At 44.3% G+C, this 19,219-nt stretch overlaps 1 protein-coding gene across 1 annotated transcript in view; it reads left to right on the forward strand.

Annotated features, from left to right (window-relative positions):
• Positions 1-2,506: 2,506 nt before the first annotated feature.
• The window catches only part of LOC6603571 (protein bric-a-brac 1), a 74,279-nt gene continuing 57,566 nt past the window's right edge, over positions 2,507-19,219 (forward strand). Inside the window, exons 1-2 of the mRNA XM_026992175.1 lie at positions 2,507-2,606; positions 2,763-4,141. Coding sequence (XP_026847976.1) covers positions 2,507-2,606; positions 2,763-4,141 — 1,479 coding nt within the window. The remainder of the gene's footprint in view (positions 2,607-2,762; positions 4,142-19,219) is intronic.

Here is a 19,219-nt window from a genome sequence, read left to right on the forward strand (position 1 = left end):
AAACTGAATACTGTGCAAAGTATCTCTCTTTCCCCGTCTCTCTCGGGCTCCATCAAATGTTGCCAAAGTCAATTATCGTTGAATGTCGCGCGTTGATCGGAAAATACATTCTGATCATTTTGTTGCCCCACCGCCACCAGCCCCTCGCTGCCCCACCGATGATTCCATGGCCACAGAGCGCTGTGCTGTGCTCTGCTGTGCTGTGCTTTGCTCTGCGGTGCTGTTTATTATTATAATGTATCCCCGAGATGCCGCCATTTGCCAGTCACGAAAAAATTATGCATAATTTATGACTGGCCGAAGCTTCGGAGCAGCGGCAGCGGCAGCCTCGCCTCCGTGGCCGCCTCTTTCTCTTTCTCTTTCGTACCTTTACCTTTGCCTATACCGCACTCGCTCGCTCTGTACGAGTATCTTCATCTCTTTCTGGCATATATTTTGCTGGATTTTTCGTATTTCTTTTTATTTTTTATGCATATTATAAATGCGCAAGGCAAAAACAATAATCACAAAAACTACAAATGCAATTCAAACACGAACACACACACACACACACACACCCAAGCACACACACACACACACCCAAACGCGAATATCTGACCAGTCTCAGCCATCAGTCGGCCCCCCTGCCCCTGCCCCAGCCCCACTCCCTTTCGGCCAGAGCGAGAGAACAGAAAAAGAAGCAGCAGAAAAAAAAGTAGTTGCTAGCCCAAAAACTGCAGGTGCAGCCAGGCAGCGGCTGCGGCGCTTCTCTTAAGAGCAGCAGAGCCAAAGAGAGCAAACGAAAACGAAACGAAAGACTGCGGCGAATTCGCGTCGTCGTCGTCGTCGTCGTCGGTCGTCGGTAGTCGCTCGTCGGCAGTCGGTCGTCTCTCATCTTTTTCGCCTAAGCATTTGTTTACAATAAACGACGACTATGACGACGCGAGCGCCGACGCTGGCTGCGCTGCCGCCGCCGAGTGCCGGAGCGAGAGCCAGAGCCAAAGCGGGCAAGAGAGTGGGCGGTGGGCGGTGGACGGTGGGTGGGTGGCAGCAAACGGAACTAATTAATGGAGAATCGTTTCAGGTTGGCGAATCTTTTTCTTTGGCGCAGAGCACGGCGAAAGAGAGTCACAAGGAAAGTGAGCGAGAAAGAGTGAAGATCGAAGAGATGCTAATTGGAGGGGAATGAAACGAAAGATCTGACATTCGCGGCTTCCTGCCAGGCCTAAGCGACGCCATGCCACATTGCTCTCTGCATTTTCGGGGGCAACTTCCGTTTCCTCACGCACACACACACACACACACACACACAGACAGAGAGAAGAGGCACACGCATCGCATTGACTGTGCCTCTTGCAAACTTGCATCTCGCTGTATGGGTGCTGCCGCTGCCGCGGCCGCTGCCGATGCCTCATTTTTTGGGGGTTGCACGAAGGCCGAGGCCGAGGACGAGGACGAGTTCGAGTTGGAGTCCGAGTCCGAGTCCGAGTCGGTGGCGCCGCACCGAGTCGTTTATCCGAGCAAAGGAATGCGAATGCGAATGCAACGTTTGGAGCCGGCGTTTTTTGGCGCCTCCGACTGCCGCTGTCGCTGTCGCTGTCGCTGCCGCTGCTGCTGCTGCTCTCCGCATCATATTTTCGTGTCGTTGCTGCTGCTTTTCCTTGGCAGAGCGGAGGAGACTCTCGCGAACTTTGTCGCTGGCAGTGGCAGTGCCTCAGCGAATTCGCATTTGCAACGCGAGGAAGCTCAGCGGCGGCGGCGGCGGCACAACAACTACAACTACTGACAGAGCCGGTGTGGCAGCAACAGACAACAGAGGCACCAAACACCGCGATTCAGGCACACGTCTCCCCATCATCATCATCATCGTCGTTGCCCATCGTCGTCTCCCCATCGTCGTGGTCGTGGACGGTGAACGTGGACGTCGTCGGAGTCGTCGTCGTCGTCGGAGTCGCCGTCGTCGGAGTCGCCGTCGTCGTCGTCGTCGTCGTGTGTGCCGCATGCCTCTGTGTGTTGCCGCCTCTGGTTGCCGCTGCCTCTGTGTGTGTTTAAGTTTTGTTTTGAGTTTTTCCGTATCGAAATGTGCAAAACGATTTCAGTCTAATTCAGACGCTCGTGCTGAGAAGACTTTTGGCCCTGTTTGTTGGCCAATACACACACACACACACAGCAATCCACTAACCACAGCGCCACACGGGGCAGGCAACAGCCGGCATTTTGTTGGTACGAAACATAGAAACACAGACTAGTTGTGTGTGTGGCACGAGGCGAGTGGCAGACAAAAAACTAATTGCCTAAAAGCGGGGGACCTTTACGTAGTGCGCGTAACGTAACGTAACGTAACACAGATACACACACACACAGATACACCCACACAGATACAAGCGTACACAGATACAGATACACAGATACTTGAGACAAGATCGAGATACATTTACATGCAACACTCGCCAGTGCAATGTGAATGATAAACGCGCGTTTAGATCGTTAATCGATAACTATCGATAGTTCGATAAACACTGAAAAAATGGCTTCACTGGAGGTGCAGCTCGACGCGGAACGGGCCAGCACCGAGAATGACCCGCAGTCCAACGCCGAGCAGGCCCAATCCGCCCAGAGGCAACGCAGTGGCGGCACACTCTCCCCCCAACAGGGGGGCAGCAATCGCAGCTCCCCCACAACGCTCCACGCCGACGATCGCCGAGGATCGGAGGAGAGGGGAGGAGCACCAGGAGGAGGAGGAGGAGCAGGAGCATCCAATGAAGAAACCGCAGGCCCCGGAGGATCATCGTCACCTGTGGCCGGGTCGCCCTCCGCCTCGGGCTCCCCGCCGTCCACGCCGTCGTCGCAACAGTTCTGCCTGCGGTGGAACAACTACCAGTCGAATCTAACCACGATCTTCGATCAGCTGCTGCAGAACGAGTGCTTCGTGGACGTGACGCTCGCCTGCGACGGCCGCTCGATGAAGGCCCACAAAATGGTGCTGTCCGCCTGTTCGCCGTACTTCCAGACCCTCCTGGCGGAGACGCCCTGCCAGCACCCGATCGTCATCATGCGCGACGTATCGTGGGGCGATCTCAAGGCCATCGTGGAGTTCATGTATCGCGGGGAGATCAACGTCAGCCAGGATCAGATCGGTCCGCTGCTGCGGATCGCCGAGATGCTGAAGGTCCGCGGCCTGGCGGATGTCACCCACATGGAGGCGGCCACGGCGGCGGCGGCAGCGGCCGCCTCGGAGGCACGCGACTCCCACAAGGAGGCAACCCACCGCGACACAGTGGAGCAGAGGGAGGCAGAGGAGCTGCTGGCCTTCATGCAGCCGGAGAAGAAGCTGCGCGGCGACTGGGACTATCATCCCTCTTCCTCGGGCGGCACCAGTGCCGTCTCCACGGCGGGGGGCAATCTCGAGCTGCGGCTCTCCCCGCTGGAGCGGCAGCAGGGCAGGAATGTCCGCAAGCGACGATGGCCATCGGCCGACACGATCTTCAATCCGCCCGCCAGTCCGCTGAGCAGCCTGATCGCCGCCGAGCGGCTGGAGCTCGAGCAGAAGGAGAGGGAGCGCCAGAGGGACTGCTCCCTGATGACGCCACCGCCCAAGCCGCAGTTGCAGGGAGCAGGAGGCGGCGGCGGCGGCGGTGGCGGTGGCGGTGGCACCCCGAGACGCCTCACTCCCGCCCTGGAGTCGGCCATCCATGGCTTGGATATGCCCTCGCCAGCGGCCACCCCAGGCCCGCGATCCTCGCGTGCCTTGGCCCCCAGCCCGCAGCAACACCACCACCAGCAGCAGCAGCAGCAGCAGCAGCATCCGTTGCATATGCCACCTGTGCCTCCGCATCACTCGCACGCACAGCACCTCGGCCTGTCGCCGGTCTCCTCGCAGCACGGCGTGTCCTCGGCGGGCGCCTCCCCTGCCGGGGAGTCGCGCTATCCGCTGGGACCCACCGCCGCAGCAATGGCCGCTGCCATGGAATTGAGTGGCCTGCCGCCGCCTGCCGAGCCACGCCTGCCGCCGCCGCCGCCCCACCATCATTCGCAGGGCGTGGGAGGCGGAGGAGGAGGAGGAGGAGTGGGATCCCAGGGCGTCGGCCCTTCGGGCTCATCGCTGGCCGATGACATGGAAATCAAGCCGGGAATAGCGGAAATGATACGCGAGGAAGAGAGGGTGAGTCGATCATTTGCTTTAACTGTACACCCGCCCCCGCCCCCACACCCGCCCCTTCCCCTCTCTCTCTCTCTTGACAGCTCTTTCCGCTCTCCGCTCGGCTCTCTTTACGTTTCTTTGCAATTCATTCACAAAACACGAAAAGAGAGCGACTTTTCAATTCGCCGTCGATCGTTTTCGCCGCTCTCTTTCGCTGCCCATGCGCTGCTGCTGCGCAGTCACAGCGCTGCTTCACTCTCTCGCTCTCTTTCGCTCTCCCGCTCTCCCTCGCTCTCTCGATCGTTTGTTTTGATTCACGTTTCGCGCGCCTTTCGGTTGGGATTTTTATTTCCGAATTCGACTACGAAAATTCTGCCGGCGGCATTTCGCTGCCTCAGTCGTGACGTCACTGCCGTTGGTGTGGAATGTATAGAGGGGGGTGTGGTGGGGGGTGGCTTGTCGCAGGCCTTCTCATGATTGACAGCATTCACGTGCTTCACGTCGCTTCATTGTCGTCGCCTCTCCCTCTCCCTCTCTCTCTCTCTCTTTCTGTGTGTGCCACATTTGGTGCGGGGGACGGGGGTTGGGGGGTTGCTATTCTGTGTGGCTCGAAGATTGCAAATTCCTGTGGCCCTGCGGTCGATAGATCTTTCGATTCCGATTTCATGGATCCATAAGTGTGCTTCAATTAGTGGCCTTACAGTGGATCGATTAACCGGTTCTTCCGCTCTCCCATCGCAGGCTCGGCCGCACCACAGAATTCGCACTTTAATAAAAATTTGTATTTATTTATCTAATAGACGTCGACGGGCACGAGAGACAGAGAGAGAGGGAGAGTTGCCTGGATCTCTGGCACTCTGTATCCCTGCCACAAGACAAGTCCCCATTTCCATTCCCATTCCGATTCCCATTCCCCAGAGTCGCGTCTGACATCAATCGCTTGACCATTGGAATGCAATATTTGTTTGTCTCTGGATTCTGTGGCGGGGAGAGCGAGAGAGAGCGATCTGTGGAACCTGCAGAAAGGGGCACGGTGCAGGGGACTCTTTCACTCCTCGCCACTCCCCTCTCTTCCGTGTTTATTGTCGCTTTCGAGTGCATTAATCAAACAGCAAATGGCGGTGGGGAGGGGGGAGGGAGAGCCCTGGGTAGAGGTATGAATGCATTAGCATCTCCCCCTCCTCCCGCTCCTCCTCTTCATCCTCTCATATGTTCAATTTTTCAAGACGTTTGTTTGTTGTTTCCCCCCTCCCGTCCTTCCCTTTCGACCGTTCAGATTTTTCATATTTTGTTTTTCAACTCATTCTTCTTCTTCTTCTTCGTCTTGTGCTTCTCCTCCGCTGCACTCTTTGGTGTCTTCTTCTCGTTAGCATCTCTTTTCAATAAATATTTTGTTTTTATGGTTTTTTAAATATTTTTCCAACGCTCGAGAGGGGACTTCGACTTCGACTTCGACTCCGAGTCGAAGTCGTTTGCTTTGCTTTTTATGTGCCTGTGGAAATTCTTTGGAAAATGCATTGCAGCGGCACCTTTCCATATCTGCATTTTTCTGTGTGTGTGTCTGTGTGTGTGTGTGTTTTGTTTTTGTTTGCATTCGTATTAGTGGTGTTGTTGGTGTTGTTGGTGTTGGCCATGTTTATGCTTTCCTGCTTTCCTGCTGTGTTTGCCTTTCCGATTGTTCTCTCTCCTTCATTCTTCACACATTTCATTCCATTCCATTTCATTTCATTTATTATTAAAAATTGATGCCGCGATCGGCACCGCACCCCCCTCCTTCTCCTCCTGCAGCAGAGCCCAAGCCATATATAAAAATCAAATATTGACAGCAGCCAACAGATCCTCGTATTCCCTTCTCTTTCTATCTGTTTGCCTCTTTCGATTCCCCGCCACCCCTCCACCCCCCATGATCCAGCCATCCATCCATCCGTCCGCTTTGCAGATTCTTCTTTTAATATTTTATAATTCTCTTGCATTTATTTGTGCACTGAGAGAAAAAATCTTAGCCTAGGATTATATTTCCACATCGAATGGGACCAAAAAAAAGACTTTCTTTCATGGAATTTTCAATAATATATATTTCTATGCATTTTTTAATGATTTTAACTCGGAAAATCTACATTTTGAACTAATCGAAGCAATATTTAAGTATTTCCATGATATTTTTGTAATATCAGCTGGGAATTTCCTCACTTCGATTACCTCCCACACCCCAAAGCCTCCAATACAATTTTTTGTTGTTGGAAGCGAATATTCCTGAATTTTTTCTATACAAACAAACATTTTCCAGACTTTTTTCATAGCTTTAATCAAAAAAAAAAAAAAAATTCTAAAATTTTAAAATTTTTCTTGAAATGTTTAGTATTTGCTTCTAACTTTAATCAAACATATAAATCTTTCTAGACTTTTAAATTTTCTAAAATTTTCTAGAATTTTTTCATAGCTTTAATCAAAAACATAAATTTTTCTGAAATTTTAATATTTTCCAGAATTTGTTCCTAACTTTAATCAAAAAGATAAATTTTTCTAAAATTCTAAAATTTCTAAAACTTCTAAAATTTTCTATAATTTTTTCATAACTTTAATCAAAAAAATACAATTTTCTGAAATTTAAAAATTTTCCAGAATTTTTTGTATAACTTTAATCAAAAAATTAAAATTCTGAAATTCCAAAATTTTCTGGAATTTTTTTTTACAACTTTAATTAAAAAACTAAATTTTTCTGAAATTCTATAATTTTCTAGAATTTAATCCTAACTATAATCAACAAATAAAAATCTTTTAATAAAAATTTCCATAACAAAAAAAATTCCCATATTTTTTTTAAGAAATATTGTTCAGTCCAACATTTTGAGGGATTTTTGGGATCATGAATTTACTGTCCAACGATCCACACGTGAAATGCTTTCCATTTTCTTCCAGTGTACGACTTGCCACACTCTTCGCTATGCATGTGTGTGTGTGTGTGTGTGTGTGTATTTATTTTCGATTTTATTTCTCATTCTTTTGATGCCACATAAAGCCACTGATAAAGCCGATAAGTGTCAGGAGGAGAGTCTCTGGGTCTCCAGGGTCTTATTCCCCCCTCTCCAGCCCCCCACGGCCCCTGTCCGCTGTACGTTCCAGAATATATGTATCTGTATCTTGTGCTTTGGTTTTCTGGTGATTAATTGCACTTTATTTGTCTGTGTGTGTGTGTGTGTCTGTGCAGTGCCACGGCGAACGTTTTCCTTTGTTAAAAATCATTTTTTATTTCTGAATTCATTTTTTTGTTCTTCATATTTTATTGCCCGATGCATTTAAATCGGTATCTGCCCCATGCATTCAAAATGTATCTTTAGGTGTGCGTGTGTGTGTGTGCAGCATCATTAGAGGTTGTATATTATTATTTATTTCCTTCTTTATGTCGGAGGATCACGGGTATCGATCGGCGCGGTTCACTGAACTTTTTGCCACATCTCCGCTGGAGATCTTCAGAGAGGTGGACGCCGAAGAAGTTACTTTTTGTTGGGACAAAATCAATATTCGGTATATTTTTGTTTTGTTTGTTAATTGTTTAACGAAAACCGAAAACCCGCACACTTTTTTCCCACCCGAATTCCCTTTCGATTTCAACTTTCCCATCGATGCCACACTCTGCTCTAAGCAGCTCAATTAGCCACAAGATGAGGGCGCAACCGAGTGGCAAGGAGTCCCGATTCTCGATTCCCGATTTCCGAGTCCCTTTTCTCACATTTCACGATTAGCGTGCGGTTCTCCCAAAAAAAAAAAGTGCAACCGAAACAGAAGAAAAAAAACGCTGTAGACAAATTACTGGATCTCTGGCTCTCTGGCTGCCCCGAACAGGGGAATACCCTTTAAAGAGCGATGAGGGAAGATATTTCGAGCTACATCCTTGTCTTTGTTCCAAATCGGAGCATTCAGAAGGGTATTAGGAAAGTGAGGCAGCAGCGGCAGCGGCAGCATTAAGTGGCAGCAGCACAAACGTGCCACATTCAAACTACTTCAGCGGCAGCAACAACAACACAAAAAACAAGAAAGGTGAAGTAAAAAAGGTATAGAAAAAAGGCCAACAATCAAAGGAAAGAGAAAGAGAAAGAGAGGGAAGAGACCAAAGGGGCAGGAAGGGCACAAAGGCAAGGGGCTGGGGGCATTGCATATGCAACTCGAAAGAAAGGAATCTGCAACACAAGAGGCACACGAGAGGCAAGAAGAAGATGGAAGATGGCCACTTAAACCAATCGACAAAAGTCATTACACTCGTCACCTTGCCCCTCCGCGTCCCCCTGCGTCCCTCCGCGTCCCTCCTGCAACACTTCCGCCCTTGTGGCAGCAGGGTAGGGGCCTGCCTCGTCTGGGAATAAAAATAATATAAATAATACGAAAATTTATTATGGCGGCCAAACAGCATGCGCCTCTGCCTGCAGATACAAAGATACATTTGCCAGAGGGCCTCGAAAAGAATATTTTGTGTGTTGCATCTGTTGCATCTATGTATGTGGTGGGGCCAGGGGGCCGGGGGGCAGCCTGCGATTTGTATACAAAAATCTTGTGCTCCAGAAAAGTAAATAAATAAAATAAAAATGAAGAAAAATTGAAGAAAATATATTTTCCGAAACGGAAAAATAAACCAAAGAAGACGAAGATCCCCCCCACTCCCCCCGCACTCCCCCCAGCAGCGCGGATAAAAATAAAAAAAAGGCCAGCAAACGGCCAGAAACGGAATAAATTGTATAATCCCCTTTGATGTATCGCCTTCTGTTTTATATTATTCAGTCATATTTTATGCCAATCCCCCACACAGACACATCTAAAGATCCCCCCAGATGCAGATACAAATCCCCCATCCACTCGCACTCGTACTCGCACTCGTTCTCGTATGTGAATGTGAATGTGAATGAGTACAAACGAATGATTCAAGTACTCCCCCAAGTAGTTTTTACAGCGAAATTTTGTTTAAATCTTACAAAAACAGAAAAAACAAAAACACACATAAAAGATACACAGTTACACTTGGGAAAAACATGGCCATATATGGAATAATTATTAGCAAAAATATAATAAAATAATAAATAAATGGTTATATCTTGAAATTCAAAGATACATCCTTGCATTCCCCACAAATTCTCCTCCAAAATACTGATCCAAAGGATCCCAAGCCCCTCCATTTATAGATCATCAAACAAAAACCCTCCTTTGGAGAGGAATACTTAATGGAACATTGGTTAAAATTTGCATTTCTGCTGCGCCATTTTTGGTTATTTCAACTCTCCAAACTTCAAACAATTTTTGGGAATATTTCTGGTTATTTCTCCATCGTCAAATTGTATCTTTTTGAGGTGAAACCTGCTTAGAATTGAAAAATACATCAAAAGATATAATTTTTATATCACAATATATCCTATAAAATAATATTATATATATAATATTTATCCTATAATATAAAATAATAATATCATATAACTATAATCCCTCCAAAAATGATTATAAAGTTGTATATATTTCTCTCCCTCATAGATTTCTCTCCCTTACAGATTTCTCTCCCTTATAGACTTCTCTCCCTTATAGACTGCTCTCCCTTATAGATTTCTCTCAGTGTATAAATGAGTAGCACTCACTGTACTCTTAAATGCACGATTAGTTTTAAATACATGAGGCATAAACATTTAATTAGCCAAAAAAAAAGAAGCAAAAGAAGAAAAAACCAAAAAAAAAAAAAAACAAAGAAAAAACATCTTAAGAAAAATAACAAAACAAAAAAAAACAGCAATAATAGGGAACATTTTGTTAATGTTTATATTTTCAAATACTTGGCGGAAAATTTTCATTTAGATTTTAATTTTCATTTTTATTGCAAATCCCCAAATAAATTGCTTCGAATACGATGTGGAAATTGTGGAAAATGGTAATGGGAAATGGCAGGCAAATGGGGGGTAGGAGGGGTGCGGGGACAGGCAACAGCTGCACAACAAAGTCTAAAACGTTGATTAATCTATAAAAATAAATTTGTATCTTCTACTTATGCAGCGTGTATCTCGCTCTGTGTGTATCTTATGCTGTGTGTGTTTTCTAATCGGATTTGCAGTCGCTGGACAGCCAGCGATTCATTTATTTTATTTATTTTTATGCCTATAATGCGGCGTAAATAATTTATGCAGATAAATAACGCACGCACACAGGCACAGGCACAGGCACTCCAAGGGGCGTCCACTGGCTTGCCCCTGCCACAAAAGCAACAGAGAAACTCTGACTCTGAAAAGGGTTTTGCCTCAGAGTCGAATCTTTTACATGTATTTATCCTTCCACAGAATATATATTTATTTATTCCGCCGAGGGAGAGGTCTACCCACACACAATCGCCCCCTCTGCCCCGCGCCCTCTCCCTTGCCCCCTCTACCGCTTGGAAAAACATTTATTTATTATATTGCATTAGTTGTAAGTCTCTGGGTTGTGCCCTGTTGGGGGGCAGGGCCAGGGCCAGGGAAAACTTATTATAAATTACTGTATAAAATATAACAAACAGGAAAGGAGAGAGGAGCCAGAGCCGCAGAGAGAGAGAGCGAAGGAGTGGCAGAGATTGAAGATTATTGATGGAGTGTGTGGCTGTGGCAGGGATTAGCGAAGGCTTCTTCGAATGAAGCTGTTGGCCCAGCAGCAGGAGTTGCCACTCCACTAATTGATGTGTGTGTGCTGCATGTGGCACATACTTTGATTTTTCTATAATCCATAGGGGCATTGCTTTCGAATCAATTATTGATGGGCGCGAAGATCCCTCTCGCCCCTTTAAGCCTTTGGGCAGAAAAATCTCGAAAGATGCAGATGCAGGAGGCCCCATTCTGTGGCCTCTGGAGTGCATTAAACCAAAGACAAATATTTACAATAAGCCAACGATTAATCAAATCAAAAGAAGGAAACACAAAATTACAGCAAAAAAAAAAACGTATACAAAAAAAGTATTAAATAAATAAATAAATGACAGCCAAGCAGGCAGCCAGCCAGCAACAAAGATCGGCAGCTTCATCAGCAAATAAAAGACAGAGAAAGAGAGACAGGGAGAGAGAGCAGGCAGGAGGAGATACTCATGTGTATCTGAAAGATACAAGACATGGCTTTTGTCTTTGTGCAAAAGTCTGCGAACGACTCGGCTGCTCCGACGGCTCGGCTGCAACGGCAACAATATATAAAATCGAACAAAAATAAATTAATTAAAAATGCAATCGAGTTGCCAGAGGAGAGGCACACAAGAGCAGGGGGCAAGGGGGCACGGGGGCACGGGGCAGGGAACGTTGGAGATACATTTTTTTTTTTTTTTTTTTGTAATTTATTAAAAGACGCGAATGAGTCAACAGAAGAGAGGGAGAAAGAGAGACAGCAGGTTGGGGGGGGGGGGGGGGGAGGTGCGGTGGAAAGACAGCCAGCAAGGGGGGGGTGGGGGAGGGGGTGGCTTGCGGCACGGGTAGCTCGGCGGCAATTTCTATAATTGCATTTATTTATTTATTTACAATTATTTTATTCGCTCGACTGCACACAGGAGGGGCAGGGCATGGCAGGGGGGGGGGGGGGGGGGGGGGGGGGGGTGGGGGGTTCACGTGATTGTCATCAGAAATCGATTGAAATTCCCTCAAGCGATTGAAATTTTTGAAACGTCATCCATCGTTGGTGGAGAACTCTTTTTGGCGGCACATTGCAACCGATAAGATACGCGCCACGTACTGCCGGCGGCGGCATTGGGTAACCAGGTAGCCCGCGATTGAGTGCCTCGATCGATTAGAGAAGAGCAAGGGGAAGGCGAAGGGGAAGGGGTAGGGGAGTGGCTCTCTCTTTCTAGGGCAAACGATAAGAAATCTCCAGTGGAAATGCCAAAAGATACTCCGCTCGTCGCGTCATTCCCGTGTCATCGTCTCATCTTCAAAACAGCTGCTGTCGACACCGCGTCTCTCTCAACGCGGAGCACCTCGCACTCTTTTCGGCTATTGTCTGTGGCGCTGCCACCGCCGCTGCCACTGCCACCGCCACCGCCACCGCCACCGCCGCTGCCTGCCTTCTTCTGTCATTCGGTGTGGCGTGTCTGTAGCTGTGTGTGTTTGGACGTGTGCTTGCGGCGGGCCATAACCTGCCACAACACACACGAAAGCTCACTCATTCAGTGGGCGAGAGAGAGGGAGAGAGCGGAAGGGGGGTCTATGACGAAGCAATGGATGCCCTAACGCTTTCCCAAAACTGTATATAAAAAAGATACATTTCTTTGGGAGATCGATCGAAACAAAATAAAATAAAACTGCATCTAAAAGATACAAAATATGAGATAGGAAAATATTTTCTTGGGTTTTTACCCAGTATTTTGGAGGAGGAGTATTTAGGAGATCGATAGATACATTTTCCATTCACAAGATATCCATAAATATGTGTATCTTTAAAAATTGGTTTTGTAACCAAAAGATGTACAAACCCCAAAAAGTTTAAAGTTTCTATGGGATATATTCTTCGTTTTCCCATTAAAATTATGAAACAAAGGGAGTTCACACCTGAAGATACTTTTTAAGAGGTAACTTCTGCTGCAGATTAATCGATTATTACATTTTCCAAACAAAAAATATCTTAAGTAACCCAAAAGTTGATTTTGTATCCAAAAAAGGTACAATTTTTCGATTAAAATTATGACACATCTTCAGATACATTTAGAGGGGAGATCCGTAGATTTTTGACTCTACCAATCGATAAATATCTTAGGTTGTTTAATTTTCTAACCAAAAGATTTAAAAAAACCCAAAAAGTGTAAAAATTCTATGGGATTCTATCCATTCTTTTCGCAAGAAAATTATGAAACAGAGATAAATTTCGAGGGGAATCTTCTAGTGGAGATCCCTCGATTGTTACATTTTCCCATCAACAAATACCTTAAGTAGCCCAAAATTTGTATCCAAAAGATACACAAAAACCAAAAATGGTGTGAAATGTATCTGAAAATATCCCTCCCTTTTCCAACCGCTCGCCTTAGTTAATGGACCTTTCGAGTAGCCGAAAAAAACCAGGAAATCAGAGGAGAATTTTCGCCAGGCACAGCCGCAGCCACAGCCACAGCGCGCCATTGACTTTGACTTTGATGCCCCGTTTGCCGCCGCATGCTTCGTTTCGCGGCGCCTCCTCACAGACAAACTGGCGGACAGATGGGGCGGGGGAGGGGGAGGGGGGGACCCTGACGATTCATTTGCACGCTCTACTAACAGCAGGGGGGGGCAGGGGGGCAGGGGCAGTGGAAGTGTTCGGCTGCGTGTTTAGTGCAAATCTACGTCTGCCACGTTGCTTTTTGTTTCATTCAATTAGAGATACATTTGTATCTTATGACATGAAGTATTTTCACACCTTTCTGCGCTTTCCTTTCTTTTATAATTATTGGTGGTGTTGTTGTTGTTGTAAACGACAGCTGCTGCCAGGCGGTAGAGCGTCTGTTGTATCTGGTAGATACTTTTATGCTGCGGCACTGCAATAAAAGTAAATACGTTACATTTTTCGGTTCTCAAGCGCGAGTTATTTATGGGGCATATAAGAAGATCTTTCCCCCCCACCCGTACCCCTACCCCCGCTCCCCCTACCCCTCCACGAAGAAGAAGAAGAAGTTATCTTTCACTCTCTCTCACACCCCTCTTTCTCTTTTGTGTGTGTGTGTGTACCTACGTTTAAATTTTTTATGAGTTCGTAATAAAGTTTCAACATTTTTCATCATTAAAATAAAATATAAAGCCGAAATTATATTTTATCGTCTTTGCATCATTCTTTTTCCTTAAATACATGCCACACACACACACACACGCACACAGAGAGAAGAGGGAAGAGGGAAGAGGGAGAGAAAGACATACAAAAGATACAAAGTTGAAGTTATGTGTAGCAGCAGCAGCGTTGCCGTCGCCGTCGCCGTTGCCCGCCACCGCGGTGGCAATAATAATGAATATATATGATAGAGGGGTAGGGGGGGTAGCGGGGGGGAGGGGGGGTTGAGGGGCAGGAAGGGAAGACAAGAAACCGCACTTTAAGCAAAAGACGAAGAAGAAGCCTGCAGCCTTACCAACAAATATAATAAATAAAATAACAAAAAAATACAAAAAAAAGAAATGTGAATAAAATAAAAAATTGTTCTGCGGAATGGGCAAAAGATCACAGATGGGGAGGCGTATGGCGGCAGGGGGGGGGGGGGGTCGAAAGAAATATATTCTTTAATTTAGAGGTGCGCTCTCCCCCCTACATCCCCTTCCCCCCCTCAAGCTTCAGTGAATGGGGAAAAAAGGGAAATAAAATATGAGAGAACAAGAAGAAGAGAAGGAAGGAAGAAGGCTCTTACCTTTTGGCTGATCGAAGCTGGGGATACCCTCTGAAGAATCTGAAGATCGCTGTAAGAAAAAAAAAAAGAGATTAAAATTTAAAAAAATATATAAATATATGCCTCAAGAAGTACTTCAATTATCAATTACAAAAGACTTGTTCTAAGATCGATGGGGAGATCTTTGGGGAGATCTCTAGGTAGCTCTTGCCATAAAGCGATGCGTCACCAATCTCTCCACCGAATAGGAATGCCCTTTCTCTCTGAGCAACATTCAAAATAAAACATACAAAACGTAATATAAAATAAATATTTCAAGAAACTCGACTTGCTGTCCCCCTTCTTTGCCTTCTGCTTCCCCCCTTTCTGCTCTGCTCTGCTCTGCTTTTTCTTGCTGCTGCTGCGGTTGCTCTCTTGCTTTTTTCTGTTTTCTGGTTGTTGTTTCTGTTGTTCCTATAGTAATTTATAATATTCCTTAACGATGTGCAAAGGGCAAAAACTGACCAAGCCACCAGCCAACAGCCACCAGGCACCAGCCACCAGCACAGTGGAGCACATTCGGGGGAAATAAATTAATAAATAATAATAGATACTAAATAAATAAATAATTAGATTATAAATAAATAATAATTAAATAATAAATAAATAATAAATAAATAACAATAAATAATAATTGAATAATAAAAAAAAACAATAAATAAATAACAATAAAAAAAATTAACAATAAATAATAAATAAATAGTAATTAATAATAATGGATAATAAATAAATAATGAATTAATAAATAATAAAGAAATAATAAATATGTAAATAATAATAAATAATACATAAATAATTCCTCTTCCCATTTTCATTGTTGATGTATTTTTTAAATTTTTTAAAATATATTTTCTGGGTGTTAATTTGCTTTAAAAATATCTCCATCCCAAAGAGGGATCAATCTATAAATCTGCCCAACACTTGAATATCTTTACAAAAAAGTACATTTTGCTCTGGGATCAGTGATCAGTGATCGATGATCGATGATCAATGATCAGTGATGGATTTCTTACGATACTGCTGGTGCTGATTATCTGATAATCGATTGCTATGCAAAAAATGCGGCTTAAAAATATCACAATCCATATTCTGGCTCCCATATCGATAGCTCATCTATCGCTGAGGAAAAAAAAGCGCCAAAGATAAGACAAATTCATGAATTTAGCTCAACATTTCGGGTGTACGAATGTTCTTTGAAGCCCAAATCAATATCGTTCTGTGCTCAAAAAACTCAAAGAACATGACAGACGACACCCAAGACACGATGATTGATTGATACCAAAACTCCACAAAAAAACTGTGATAAACAGAGGGACTTTTGGCTATTTTCTCTCAGATATTTCCGCCATAAATCGTATATTTTTTAATTTATTTTCGTTTTTACATTTTGCCTTAAATTCACCAAAAATAATTTATGAAACCTTCACCATTTTTTGGCATATAATTTTTTTTTTCTTGTTTTTTTTCTCCGATCTACAAATATCCCCGCCATAAAGTCGAAGCCCTGCCCCACTGTCTTGCCTTAATTCATTTTATTCGATTTTATTGTTGTTGTTCTTTTTATTCCCCACTTTCTTGCTGTTGTTGTTGTAGTATTTTTTTCTTTTTTTTTAATGCGCAGCTGCTAAGGAAATGATTTTCGAAAATTGAAGTTTATGACGATGAATGGAATACATTTGTTGTTGTTGTTGTTTTTTTTGTATTGCGGCTGCTTGTGTGTGTGTGTGTGTGAGTACCATTTATATTAATATAAACAATAATTTTAAGCGGTGTAAACTTAAGTTCTCCCTTCCCTCCTCTCCCCTCCACTCCTCTCTTCTTTTTGTTGTCTTTTTTTCGTGGTGGCAGAGCGGAGCGCAATGAACTCTGGCAAGCTTGAGCTTCCATGGCGAGAGGAAGTGGCTAGAGAGGCAGACAGAGGGAGAGAGAGAGAGATGATAGAAAGAGGAGGGCTAGGAGAGAGGAGTTTTGGGAGAGAGAGAGGGAGAGGAGTGCTGGGGGGTCCCAAAGAAAGAGAGTATCAATCCCGCAGTTGCTGGTTTTGAATATATATATTTCTTCGCTATCTTTGAGCTTCATTCAGAGACTCCGAGCCTCAAGTAGATCTGCCGTTAAACGATGCCCCTTCTGCCCACCGATCTATACCGCCCAGAGACCCCTCTCTCCCTCTCTCCCCGAGCGGCAGCGGCAGCATTAATTGCGTGCAACTCGCCGCTGCGCCGCTGCGCCGCTGCTATCTCATTATCAGACACATTGGTGGCAGTGGCAGCGCCTGGGGCCTGCAGCAGCGACTTGTGGCGGTGACGTTGCACGATTAATCAAATCAAACGAAATCAAATCAAAGACGCGATTTACATGCACATGCGAAATGTGAAGTACGTTCTCCAGGCCGACCCCCTGTATCTGTATCTGGGGCTGGAACGGGCAGGGGGTAGCGGGGGAGCGGGGGGGGGGGGGGGGGGGGGGGACCTGCCTATGACAAAGCATTTTTAAGCCATTTGATTGACTGACGTTAAAATATTCACAGAGAGCGCAGTGCGCGGCATGCAGCATGAGGCATGATTTTAATCGCAGGCAAGCCTTGCCCCAGACCACCCCCCCCCCCCCCTTGGGCTCCCTTCTATGCAGAAAAAAAAAAGAAGAAAAGCATAATAATTATTAAAAAAAAAAACCCTATGAACACATGGCTTTACCTTTAGCTGCCTCTCCCCTCCCCCCCCCTCCCCCTCTCTCTGTGTGTGTGCGGCTTAAACATCGAAGAAGCAAGAAAAATCGAGTGCAGAAGGACAAATGACAGACGACAGAGACGTTGCAGTTGCAGTTGCAGTTGCAAGTTGCCTTTGGGCCCGGCCTTTGCAACATGCTTCCTGGGGAGTGTGGGGGGTAGGGGGGCATGCGGCTGGGGGGATTAATGAATTTGATATAATGACATTTTAGATTGCATCTCTCGCTCTGCATAACATTTAATTGTGTGTGTGTGTGTGTGTGTGTGTGTGTGTGTGTGTGTGTGTGTGTGTTTGCCATGTTGCCACGCGTTTTCTGCCGCGTCATGAGCGGCACGAGTGGAGACATTGCCCCGGGTATGCCCCACGTGTCTGTGTGTGGGTGTGTGGGTGCAATTTTCAATCGATTTTTGTCCCTAAAAGTTTTTGCTGTTTTTTTTGTTGTTGTTTTTTTTGTTGTTTTTTTTTTTTTGCTTCTTTCGCTTTTTTTTCATATGCAAAATGGCGCGTAATGGTCGCCCCTCATTAAAGTTAGAGGCATGCAACAAATGGACAATCATTTTTTCCTCTTTTTTTTAGTGTGCAGTTCTCTTTCTCTCTTTGTCTCTCTCTCTCTCTCTTTCTCCCAATTAAGAGTGCACTCGCTGTGGCAGCCGCTGTGGCAGTGGCTGTGGCAGCGGCTGTGGCTGTGGCTGTGGCTGTGGCAGTGTGTTGCTTGCTGCCTAATTTGCCAATTAACTTAATAGGCATTTATTATTTAGCAATAAAATATGCAAAGCAATTGTTCACAAATGTGGCACACCGACACACACACACACACACACACACAGAGGCACATAGGTGTGGCAGGAAGGGGCACACACATGAGGCCATAACTCGACCGAAAAAGCAACAGAGAAACGGAGCAAAAGCAATGGAACAACTGCCATTATAATACGAGTATTCGAGTATTCAAGTATTCGAGTATTCGAGTGTTCGAGTGTTCGAGTCTTTTTTTTTGCCCGAATGACAGCGAAACCAACAGCAAAGAATATATCACAAAAATGATTGAAAGTGCAACGAATTGGGTTACACCCTGGAAGATGTGGATTTAGATAGATAAATGGGTTGAAATATGACAGATATTATAGATATATTTATGCTAGTTATAGATAGATAAATGGGTAGATATAGGACAGATATTATAGATATATTTATTATAGAAATATGAGAGATACATATTATAGATATAGATCTAGATATTAAAGATTTAGCTAGATAAATGGGTAGATATTATAGATATATGTATGTATAGATAAATAAATAGATTATTATATATATAGATAAAGATATATTTATCGTTCGTCGTTCGTAGATTTTTTCGAAGAAATCTATACAAAATCTTTAAAAATTCTATACAAATTCTTAAAAAAATATTAAAATAAACTTCAATCTTAACAGCAGAGAATCTTCCAATAGCTTCTATATATATAGAGAATATTTAAATATACTTATATTTACAGGTTAATATATAGATATATTTATAATAGATATATGGTAGATATTATATATATATTTATTACAGATATAAGGTATATAGGGCTTTGTCATTTATGATTAATTTCGTCTATAAAAATTCTATAAAAGTTCTTTAAAAAATATCTAAAAAAAACTTCAATCTTCAATCTAAACAAGATACAATTTATAGATAGCTTTTATATACATATATAGAGAATATTTAAAGATACTTATATATACAGGTTGAGATCTAGATATATTTAGTATAGATATATTATCTATATTATAGATATATTTATTACAGATATAAGGTATATAGAGCTGTGTCGTTTATGATTAATTTCGTCTATAAAAAATCCATAAAAATTCTTTAAAAAATATTCAAATGAACTTCAATCTTCAATCTTAACAAGAGAGAATTTTCCAATAGCTTCTATGTCTAAAGATACTAATATTTACAGGTTAAGATATAGATATCATCGACATTATAAACACATATATTTATTACAGATATAATGTATATAGTGC

This window comes from Drosophila persimilis, unplaced genomic scaffold (assembly GCF_003286085.1).
Source record: "Drosophila persimilis strain 14011-0111.01,24,50 unplaced genomic scaffold, DperRS2 tig00000715-arrow-arrow-pilon, whole genome shotgun sequence".
Classification (NCBI taxonomy): domain Eukaryota; kingdom Metazoa; phylum Arthropoda; class Insecta; order Diptera; family Drosophilidae; genus Drosophila; species Drosophila persimilis.